Source organism: Etheostoma cragini, chromosome 1 (assembly GCF_013103735.1).
Source record: "Etheostoma cragini isolate CJK2018 chromosome 1, CSU_Ecrag_1.0, whole genome shotgun sequence".
NCBI lineage: Eukaryota > Metazoa > Chordata > Actinopteri > Perciformes > Percidae > Etheostoma > Etheostoma cragini.
Window position 1 is genome coordinate 20,354,647 of NC_048407.1, and position 11,712 is coordinate 20,366,358.

The 11,712-nt window shown below is 40.3% G+C and overlaps 1 protein-coding gene across 4 annotated transcripts in view; it reads right to left on the reverse strand.

Moving 5' to 3' along the window:
* The window catches only part of tcf12 (transcription factor 12), a 68,457-nt gene extending 66,165 nt beyond the window's left edge, over window positions 1–2,292 (reverse strand). For 3 of the 4 annotated variants that reach the window (XM_034880007.1, XM_034879987.1, XM_034880026.1), the window contains exons 1-3: window positions 2,100–2,292; window positions 1,246–1,334; window positions 879–951 (exon numbers count right to left, since the gene is read on the reverse strand). In XM_034880007.1, coding sequence (XP_034735898.1) covers window positions 879–951; window positions 1,246–1,317 — 145 coding nt within the window. In that variant the 5' untranslated portion in view covers window positions 1,318–1,334; window positions 2,100–2,292. Of the gene's footprint in view, window positions 1–878; window positions 952–1,245; window positions 1,421–2,099 lie in introns of all 4 variants that reach the window. The other variant, XM_034879997.1, reaches the window with a different exon arrangement.
* Window positions 2,293–11,712: the final 9,420 nt, after the last annotated feature.

Here is an 11,712-nt window from a genome sequence, read left to right on the forward strand (position 1 = left end):
ACACACACACACACGCAACATCCTTCTCACTTGAATGATTAGGTATACTAAAATGAATCCATAGTTCATGCGAGACAGCTCTGTTCTCGTTTCTTTGTCTTTTTGTTCAGTCTCCACTAAGAGTGTGTTTTCCTTTCACCGATAACTGACTACAACAAGGCTTTGTTGATGCACACAAAACATGCTTTCAGAAAACATAATGCTTGATTGTTGACTTTCTCTAGTAGCATATCAGACATTAGATGTGCTTCGGATTGATGCCCTGTAGCATTTATAGCTGGGAAGCAATCCAAGAGCAGGGAATCTGACCTCTTGTTGTTAAAACCAACCCACACATCAGCAGGCTCATAGATCAACCAAAAAAGACCAGTAATTTGTGGGAAAGACAACTGAATGGCCAATTATCAAACTGCTACACAGAAAGAAAAAAACACTACAGGATAACTCAATGAGAGGATGTCTCACCCATTTAACTACACTTCAATTCACAACCAGCTCCACTTCTGATTGCATCTCACTCAGATACATGAGTTAACCTAATAATAATTGCCTCCAACACATCTTATAGCAAACCATGATAAGAAAACACTTGACACTTAATAACACACTATGATCAAAGCAGCCAGACCATGCAAGAATTACATCTTATTGCATCTGACAGTAAACGGTAAAACATGATTCACTGTATTACACCATGATGCTAATTAGTCTATGGTCTGATTCGTGTTTGTTCTACATCTTTACTATTCTTTATTCCAGGCGGGGAGCCCATAGAGGAGGGAAAAGCATCACATGCAATGCAAGAGTTGAAACTACAAGAGCAGAAACGATAGGAGCAGATCAAAGGGGTTTATTGAAATAGATTTGATGGATCTTACCTGATGCAGTGAACTGACTGCTTCCGAGTGTGGTGGGCCTGTTCTTCGCTCCACTCACAGGTGGAGAAAACATCTGAAAGGAAGAATATGGACCTACACTTAGAGCAAAGACTCAACAGTGTGCAAGCAACCACTCGCAGAATCTGCTGCAATAATCCTGAAAGCAGCTCATTATTTAAAAAAAAAAAAAAAAAAAAAAAAAAAAAATCAAGGATAGTTTGTCAAATCATATTGGCCAACACTAATATCAGTTGAGCAATTAGTCATGCTTTAGCCTATTTGTTCCTCACACCTGTAAAAGCCCTCAGAGCAGCATGGCACCAAGAGGTAAAGAATTTAAAAAAAAAAGAGAGAAAAGCGTTCCTACCGCACTAAAATCCAGCAGATCACTTAATTCCTTGTCTGTTCCGAGAGCGGCAATCCGCTGCTGAGGATTCATCCTGGCGATCTAGAAACCTGAAGAAAACAGGGACAGTCCATCAGGTCACAGCGTGGCTGCTTTATTCAACAGCGGAGTCACAGGAAATGACCATGGCCACGAGCTAATTGTTATGGATGCAAAATAAAACACCATCACTTGGAAGTAAAGTTGACTCTGGCATTGCTGCAAATAGAGACAGTGACCGTTCAATCAGATTATAATAACACTAAATTAAAGTAGTGCAACCATTTTGTGTACACCTTTAGTTTGTTCATACACTGCGTTATTAAAGACAGATGAATGGATGGCACAGCTTGCAGGACCTGCAGCATCGCAGTAACAATGTTTCTCTCTAGTAACACAGACATTTATGTAACTCGCTAATAGGGTTGTCACTGACGATGTTAATGTCAGTGGTTTCTGTGGCGGACTCTCCGAGCATAACGATGGTTAACATTTGCTGAGGGATAAGGGCATAACGTCCCTTAACGTTAGCTAGCTGGCTAACGCTAGCTGCAGTTTCTGGTTCATTTGTATGGAAAATGGCTAGCAACCTATTGCAGCGGTGTAAGTCAATGCAGACATTAGTGTGGAGAAGACCGTTTTCTCCAACGAGTGAAAAAATAAATAAATAAATAAACCGCATAAGATACTGGTTCAAAATAAGTAACTCTGAAAAACAAATATTTCAAATGACCATCTGAATCTCCAGCTCCAGAATACAAAACGTAGGTCTTTCTCAACTCCCAACTTCTTTCACTGGTCCGAGAGCTTTTGATAAACTCCGACTGATATTTTACCTTTTTCCGATTAAAATCCCGACTAGGGTGATCTGGTGAAGACTCCCTTTCTTGCAATACGCCTCAAAAGAGCGAAATTTGGGTTTAAACGACAATACCTGGGCAAAATATCCTCTATATATATCAGTTACGAGTTTCCCTTAGGCAGACATTTTTGGTTTGCAAAAGCCTCGGCACCACGATGACATTGGTTGTTGTATCCCTCCGCCAAGCACAGTGACACGATGGTCCCACACAGCAGGAGATGCTGCGGGAATCAGAACGCACTGCCTGTATCTCAATGTATTCCTTTTTGAATAAGTTAAATTCAAAACTTGCAATGAATAATTGTTATGATTGCATCTTAACTCTCACAAAGCTGTTATTTCTTCATACTGTGAAATAAGATAAATATGTAATATACTATTTGTTGTATAATGACTGACATCATCATCATGGTCATTAGATATGGAAACATGCTTCAACAAGTTGAAAGACTTCATTCTCTTTCAGGCAATATTTTCTCCTTTGAAATTTCCATTCCGGTCTGAACCGTTTGTTTTTGTTTGGCATGCGTTGGCGCACTGCCCATTTACCCACAGAACACAACACAACATGCTGCAGCCATGGAAGCAGCAAGCAAGCAAAATGGATCAACAGATAAAGATTCTACACAACTTGAAGAACCTCAGCAACTTTCTAAACTGTTGCATGACCAGAGACGTAACCAAACCCGGGTAAATATTGTATATGCATATGAAAGATGGAGACAGCTTAGAGCCCAAAAGGACTTTAAAAAGGATGCAGAGTTAACTACTTTCCTCCTTAACAGGTAATGTTAAGCATTGAGCTTCACTTATTTACCACGGATAGGCCTACTCACAGCCTACTTGAGAACTTTACTCGCAAAAAGTCTTTTTGAGATACAGCCAGTGAAGTGATTCTAACACCCATCATCATAGCACATGACCAGTTGGTACACTTTTTGCTTTTTCCATTAACACACCAAAACTAGGGACTGAAAAGACGTGATTTTTCATATGGCATTTCCTTTACTTGTAATAAGTAGTTTGACACAGTTAGTTCATAAACCAACACAAGAAGCGTTTTTGTATCAAAGTAGGCAGGCCTAGAGTTGAGCCACTCATTCCAAATGAAAAGTGTCTGACAACATTATGGAAAGGATCCTTACAGAGATAGACCTTCTTGTTAAAGATCCTTTATGTTTAACATGAAACAGCTCAGAAATTACCATCGCCAAACTCTCCAGACTCCACTGGACTATGGACCGACGCCAATGGGACGATCTCCTCAGGCCTTAAGCTTCGGACGCAGAGACGGTGCATCTGCTAAATGGTCTCGGGAAGGATCTTGTTTTGGTGGAACATTAGATCTCTGCAAAAGACAACGCCACATACAATATTAAAAGAAGTAAACTGTTAACTCAATACAGTAACGTCAGCTATTAGCCGGATACATGGTTAAATGTAGTTAGCTTTTATCAGTGTATTGTCGTGTGTAGCTTGCTTCCTCAACAGGAATCCCGTCAAACGTGTTAGCCGTTGCGTTAGTCGTTGTTAGCCGGTGTGTAAGCCACATGTAAGCCATGAGCATGATGTAAATCTTCATCCTGGAAATGTACTTCCGTTAATCCAGACTAGCCCATTCTTAATGGAAGTGAGGTTTGTGTCCAGTTGGTCTATATCGATGTTTCACTTCCAGGATTGTTCCAAGTGCTGCCAGAAATTCCGCCTGATGCTCCTCTTTTCAAACCGGATGTCCCACACCTTCAGCTTTCTTTGTGTTGGCTCTCCAAACTCTGGTTGATTTATGAGTACAATGGTTAACTGCTCCTCAGATCTCTGTAGGATAATCGAGACAGCTTGCTAGACTATCTGTCCAATCTGAGTTTTCTATTGCACAACTAAAACAACTTTTGAATGTAGGCCCACACACGTTCCACCACAATAAGTTCCTTCCTGAGGCTATTTTGCAGAGGCGGCAACATTGTATCCTGGGCTTAGCGCCCCCCAAGACGATCATGATTGGTTAAGAAATGGCAGTAAACCACAGCCCATCCCGGAATATTGTGTGGACTAGCCAGACCCTCCTCTAAAAAGCGCTGTGAAGGAAGGTCTGTCAATGTAAGAATAGTGTCCAGTTAAAGGTCCCATGACATGGTGCTCTTTGGATGCTATATAGACCTTAGTGGTCCCCCAATACTGTATCTGAAGTCTCTTCTCTTAGTATGTGCCATTTCTGGGTCTGTAGCTATTAAGGAGGAGGGAGGGAGGGGCAAGGTGCAGCTGTGGGTTTGGCCTCAACCAATTGCCACTTTGCTTGTTTGAAAGCCATGATGTCTCTCCCTCATGGGTGGGCCTAATTCTCTGGACGGGCAATGCAGAGATAGGTAGGTAACCAGATTTCAGATCGGCCCCCAGCTTTCATTTTCTCAAAGGCAGAGCAGGGTACCCAGGGCTCGGTTTACACCTATCGCCATTTCTAGCCACTGGGGGACCACAGGAAGGCTGGGGGAACTCATTTTAATGTTAAGAAAAACTAATAAAGTCACATTTTTATGCCATGGGACCTTTAACTTCTGTTGAGAATGTGCTTGTGCTTTTATTCTGAAGGGTTCAGAGCACAACTGGTGTTCAGTAATCAGTCTGTGTTTCTAACATAAACTACAGTCTTTGGTTTCTAAGCCAATAAACTTTTTGTTAAATTTAAACAAAGAGGTGAAAGTCTGAAGAACACAAATTAAAAAAGAAGGTGGAATGAGAGGTGAAAATGTAAGTAACTAATTACAATTAGTGTAGGCGAATTGAGCGGTTTGAGTGTACTTTTAAAAGTAGTTCAGTAAAATCAGTAATTTTGTTTTTTCTTAAAGCTTTAGTGTATAACTTTTGTATTAATAAACGTCCGTTATATTCAAGCCATTACCAAATGAGTTGCTACAAAGCTAATTAAGACCAACAACTCCACACAAATATCTCTGTATTTCTCAGTATGGTTATGTTCAGAAGATTGTGGCGTCAGGTGATTTTCACACTCAGAAGCTCAAGTGAAGATAATTACCACTTCAGAAGAGGTCATCGTGTTTTTTTAGTCCTCCGTGTCCTCCTTGGCTACTAGCATATGCGTGGAGGAGGGGAGGGGGGAGTGTGCCGATCCCGCTTGTGTTATGCATCTGACAGTTTTGTTGTCATTAAATAGAATACCTCATGGGGCGACAGAAACTATACACTATACCTGTAAGTATGTTTTGTTTGAAAGATTGTAGGTTACAGTTTAAATCGCATCCAGGCCCTACTGAGTAAAAAAAAGTCAGACACTTGAATGTGGCTTGGCTTGAACGTAGCAGACGTTAATATAACATAGTTGCGCATTATTGCTTTAAGATAAAGGTTATCCAAGTAAAAATACTTTTACTTCAGTAGAATATTGTTGTACTCTTTTCACCTCTGGCTATGAATAGGCAAGTTGAAATGTAGGCCATGAATACAGTTGCTCTTTCTCTGCTTAACAGGTGGATAAGTAGGGGTGGCAGTAGCTCAGTCCGTAGGGAGTTAGGTTGGGAACCGGAGGGTCACTGGTTCAAGTCGTTATTCGCTATAGGTCGCTACTTTCATGTTTTCTTCCGTACTCATTTGCGAGTTTGTTAAGTTTGTGCTTTTATTCTGAAGGGTTCAGACCAGAAGTGGAGTTACTGTTGGCGGAAATAAGGCGGGCATTTAAAAACAAGCTTTTAAAATGATTGCTATGCAAAAAAAATGAAACCAGTCCATCGATTTTAAGAGGGTCGAGAGCACGAAAGACAAGCGACCGTCTGCGAGTGAGAACAAGGATAAAAATGTCTCACAGCTTCACACGGTGGAGAAAGTTAAAGGAGGAAAAGAATCTACGAACAGATGGAGACGTCGCAAACTACCGCTTGAAGTTGTAAGTTTTTGGTGCAAGCCCCATTAAATCAAGTTTCTGATATAATAGCGCTGCGGTACCGCGGATGTAATTGTACTCGAAGCTTAAAATATAGCAAAGGCTTGCTGTAAAAAACAAAAACAACACATAAAGTACATCCTGTAGTCGTCCCATGTCTAACTTTAAAATGCATAGTCGACATGTAGCCTATACATAAACTGTTAATTTAAAACAGGAATCACAGGAAATGGTTAAAGTAACGTTAGCGCTCTGTTTCTCATGAGAGCTCAGTATATCTACAGGTGTGTTCAGGGTCAGTAGTGCGTATTGTCAGCCCGACCATGCGATGCCAAAATGTGCCGGTGCCTACAAACTTCAAACTAGCAGCCTGTAAACATATGTAATATGTTTAAATACAGCACCTTAGTGTACTTAAACACTTCCCATTTTTCTTTAAATGCTCGTCAAGACCACCGTAAATAACACACTACAGCGGGGTCCACTGTGTGGGGACTACTTTTTCCTCCGCGCTGGCGAGAAACCAGACAAGAGGACTGCTTTAAAGTTGGGTTCATATTGGCTATCGCTTTGGCGTGTTAATGAAAAATTGACTTTAAGTAGTCTGTGACCATTTTAACCTTTCATTACCTCCAGCAACTGCTTTGTGAATTTGGTTTTAAGTGGTTAAGTCATTAAAGTAGCATTGCATAGAGGCTAAAAAGCTTTAGTGCCCCCCCTCAGGTGTATAGATGGGCAGATGGATAGATAGATGAATAGATGCTCAAGTGTGCTTATCTTTAGGTGTGTGACCATTTTTTAATGAAGATACTTACATTTAACATCTGAGGATGCATTTAACCTGGCGTTTCATTTATAACAAACGCACAAAACAGGGCTGAAAATGTTCGTAGGCCTACGTCACTTCCCACGCAAAGGTTTTGATTTATAAAAAACAAACTTGACGGGAGAATGTGCGATCCTCCTCGCAAACTCTGACCCATGCCTACGCACATTTGACAGACAGTGGGAATTGGCAACGCAGATGTTGAGGAGGTAAACTGATGTCAGACTGCTGAAAGTAAATGTGGGAATAATGATTACTTTTAATATTTTAATAAGTATGCCTCACACATGTTTTTCTCTCTCCATGTCATCCACAGGATTATGAGGCTAAATCCAGCTGTATTATTTGCGCTTGTACTGAGTGATAATTGTTCCATAAACACCTTGTAAAATCCAACTTAAATCAAAGTGTGTTTCTATTCTCTAGATTTATTAACTAAAGCATTTTCAGAATTTGCAGAATTATCTTTGTCACTGGCCTTGGTGGGTGGTGACTTTAATAGTATTCTTAATCCTCAGCTTGATAGACACCCCCCACGAAATTCTCCTTTGACAAGCCAGGCCAAACCCCTCTTGTTGACTTGTGGAGAAATCAACCTGGTTGATACATGGCGAATGCTACACTTATCAGAATGAGAATTCACCTTTTACTCCCCTCCTCATAAATGCCACACACAAATTGATTATTTTTTCGTACCCCAGTCTTTAATGCAATCTGTGTCTTCTTGCTCAATAGGCAATATTGTGGTTAGCAATCATGCAATTCTGCTCCTTGAATTGTCTCTTGACATAGAATCTGCGAAAGGCAAACGCTGGAGATTTGATACGCGTCTCTGAAAGATGACAAATTCATCTCTTACCTGAAAAGTGAATTTAAGATATTTTTGTCAATGAATTCACAATCTACTAACAGCCCATCCTCACTGTGGGGAACTTCTAAAGCATGCATCACGGGTTTAATTATAGGCTATTCAGCCTCGAAAAAGAAAAGACAATTCGAACAGCAACTAAAACTCAAAAAAGAGCTGAAAGATATTAAAAGTACGTTTTGCTTAACATGCTACTGCTGCAGAGGAAATGCGCAATACAAGCTGCTCTTGATAACCCTCTTTGCTAACTCAGCAAGCTAAGAGGGCTCTCCTCTTCTCAAAGCAAACGCTGTACAAGTATGGGGATAAGCCCAGTAGGTATTTATCTAATTCGACCAAAATTAAAAGGGGCCCTCAAGTGATTGCTTTAATTTTAGATGGGAATGGCACCCGCCATTTTGATAACAAAAACATTAATAACACTTTCAAGCAATTTTACGCTAGACTGTATGAATCAAATCAACCACAAGGAGTTTCAAACAGAATGGAATCCTTTTTAGGGGGAATAACCCTTCCAACCATCTCTGACTGTCAAAAACGTGAATTAGATGCTCCCATCTCCAGGGAGGAGGCCTTATTGGCATTAAGGGCCTTCAGTCAGGCAAGGCACCAGGGCCTGAAGGCCTGAGCAGTGAATTTTATGGAGAATGTCAAGATGTGCTTGTTGATCCCTTCTTGGAGATGTTGGAACATTCTTCCATCACTGGTAGCCTCCCCTATTCACTAAGAGAAGCCAATATCACCTTAATAAAAAAAATGGCAGTCTCCTGAGGACTATTCAGGATACAGGCCCATTGCTCTTCTGAATCAGGACATTAAAACACTATCAGAAACATTGGCATTGCGTCTCGAGAAACTTCTACCTTTTCTCATCAGAGAGGATCATACAGGCTTTATCAAAGGTAGAAGTTCTAGTTACAATGTCTACAGGCTGCTTCATATTATCAATATATGTCAGAAACAGGAAGTTAATAGCATGGTCATTTCATTGGATGCAGAAAAGGCATTTGACTGTGTTGAATGGTCATACTTGTTTACTGTTTTATACAAATTTAATCTGGAAGACAGTTTTTTTAGATGGGTAAATTTATTATATAAAAATCCCATGGTAGCAGTTATCACCAATGGCTATAGATCTGACAGCTTCCCACTTTATCGCTCAACGCGTCAGGGCTGCCCCCTTTGCACCGGCCTTTTTACCCTTGCAATAGAGCCTCCTGCTCTATTGAGTGTAAGGCAACACTCTGAAACAGGTGGCATAACCGTGGGTGGGATCCAACATAAAATTTCTCTTTACGCTGACGATGTTTTGCTTTATATGCTGGAGCCTGAAACATCTGTGCCATGCCTTGTTGATGTAATCACTCTGTTTGGATGTTTCTCGGGTTACAAAATCAACTTCTCAAAATCTTTGGCTATGCCAATGGGAAGCCTCAGAGATAGAACTGACACACTACCCTCTTCCCCATTGAAACGGTCCATTACAGGTTTTGTCTACCTGGGCATTCACATCCAACCTTTGTTTTATGAAATGAAGACTCTTAGACTCTGTAAAGAAGGACCTGGACAGATGGACCTCACTCCCTTTGTCATTGCTTGGTAGAGTTTCTATTATTAAAATGAATATTTTGCCAAGATTATTGTACCCCATACAGATGATCCCTCTACTTTTGTCGGGCAAGGTACTGAAGCTGCTTAACGGCTGACTGAGTGATTTAATTTGGAATAAGAGAAAGCCCAGGCTAACAGTAGCTACATTGCAACTCCCTAGTTTGAATGGAGGTCTAGATCTTCCCAACGTGGTTTCAGCTAGCATCCCATTTAAGATTCATAGCAAATTGGGTCAAGGAGGATCCCACTTCTGATTTGTTGAATTTAGAAAGATCACAGACCTCATGCTCCCTGTTAGGCCTTTTGGCCTTCAAGGACTTAAAGTCACCAGGAGCCATTGTAAAAACAACCCTATAATCTCTAATACATTAAAAGCATGGTTTATTACACAAAAGCTTGCAGGGAGGTCTGGACTAGCATCCCCATTGGTTCCAATTCAGGGAAATCTTAACTTCTTACCAGGCATGGTGGGTGGTGGGTATAATACTTGGACATCTCAAGGGATGAAGAGGATGCGTGATTTGTTTCAGGGTGCATCCATGCTATCATTTGCACAACTTCGAGAAAAAGTACGATCTCCCCAAGCATGACTTTTTTAAATACCTGCAGATTTGGGACTTCATTACCAGGGGAACTACACTTAATAATGATGCCACTACATCTGAAGTTAATCAATTGCTCCTTCTTGGCCCAGGTAAAAAATCTATTACTCACTTTTACAATGTCCTAAACCAGACTGATGTGATAAATGTATAGGATGTTGTGCAAAAATTGCAAGATGATGGTATAGATATTAATGGGGATAAATGGACTAACATATGGACTCAAACAAAGAAATGCATGTGTAACCGTGCTAGATTGCTGCAATTTAAGGTTGGACACCGTTTACCAATCTTTTGACATAAAATGAATTCCCAACTCTCACCTGCATGTTTAAAATGTAAAATCTCAGGGACAAACTGGGATGGATGGGTGGGAGGGTTGAGGTGTTGGGTACCTTTCATGTTGGTTAATTTTTGCATAGCACAGCCATATATTGTTTGTACATATTTGGTCCATTATGTGCTGTAGAAAATGCTACATTGTTTATGTAAAAAAAAAAAAAAAGTATCTTTTTGGTGAAAATATTTTTGGTGTTACATTGCATATGGACCTCTTTCTTTAATCCTGGGTTACCCCAGACAAGATACTATTCTGGATGCTAACTCTACCAGACTGTACAATATCCTCACATATGCAGGAATGAAGAACATCTTTCAGTCTTGGATAAGTGACAAACCCCCTACTAAATCAAACTGGCATAAGATAATTATGAAATGCTTTCCTCTTGAGTACCTGACCTGTCTGCTTCACTTTTCCAGCACCACAGTGGCTTCAGTGCTTTCGAGTGCTGCCCTTGGCTAGCCTCTGCCTCTTTCCCTTTCCTACTCATAGCACTGTACTTGTAACCTGATCATTTTGAACTTCGAGAACTGAGGTGTGTGTGTGTGTGTGTGTGTGTGTGTGTGTGTGTGTGTGTGTGTGTGTGTGTGTGTGTGTGTGTGTGTGTGTGTGTGTGTGTGTGTGTGTGTGTGTGTGTGTGTGTGTGTGTGTGTGTGTGTGTGTGTGTGTGTGTGTGTGTGTGTGTGTGTGTGTGTGTGTGTGTGTGTGTGTGTGTGTGTGTGTGTGTGTGTGTGTGTGTGTGTGTGTGCATTTTAATTTATTTCTTATTTTACATATTTTCTATTCATTGTACTCGTTGGGTGCATGTGAAATGTAAAGGTGTGTAGACCAATGTCGTACTGAGTGTTGTTGTTATCATATTGTTGTGTTTATATCAATATTTGAAAAAGTTCAATAAACATTTTTTTTTTTTTTTTTAAATACAACTGATGTAATCATCTAAAGTGACAGTATGGTAATTTCAGACAGATTTTGTGCACACTTTAAGAAACAAAGAAGCCCAAGCGAAACGCCAGTGGATACTTTAGCTAACCATGCAGTTTAAAGGAGAAAATGTCCATGACCCTTTCAATTTGTTATCAATTGAGCTCATCTTCAGTTATACCGTAATACTAAATATGGTGCGCTATTGACAGTTTTAACACAATAATGACAATAGAGAAACGACCAAGCAGTTTCTTTTTTACATTTTACGGTCACTCCTCAATGTAAGTTGAGTGGAGATTTGAGATTTAAGCGGTTTACGGCACAACGTGTCATACTGAAATTTGTGAAATCCATGAAATAATAAACTTTTCTCATTACGAACAATAACAGAAGATGGAAATCCTTTCAAAACGTTTTAGCTATCTATGATTGTTTGATTGCTAACGTTTGCTCAAAATGCCATTCCAGTGACAGCGTTTGTTGTGTTTGATTGCTAGCTTGTAGCTATGCTAGTAGTCATT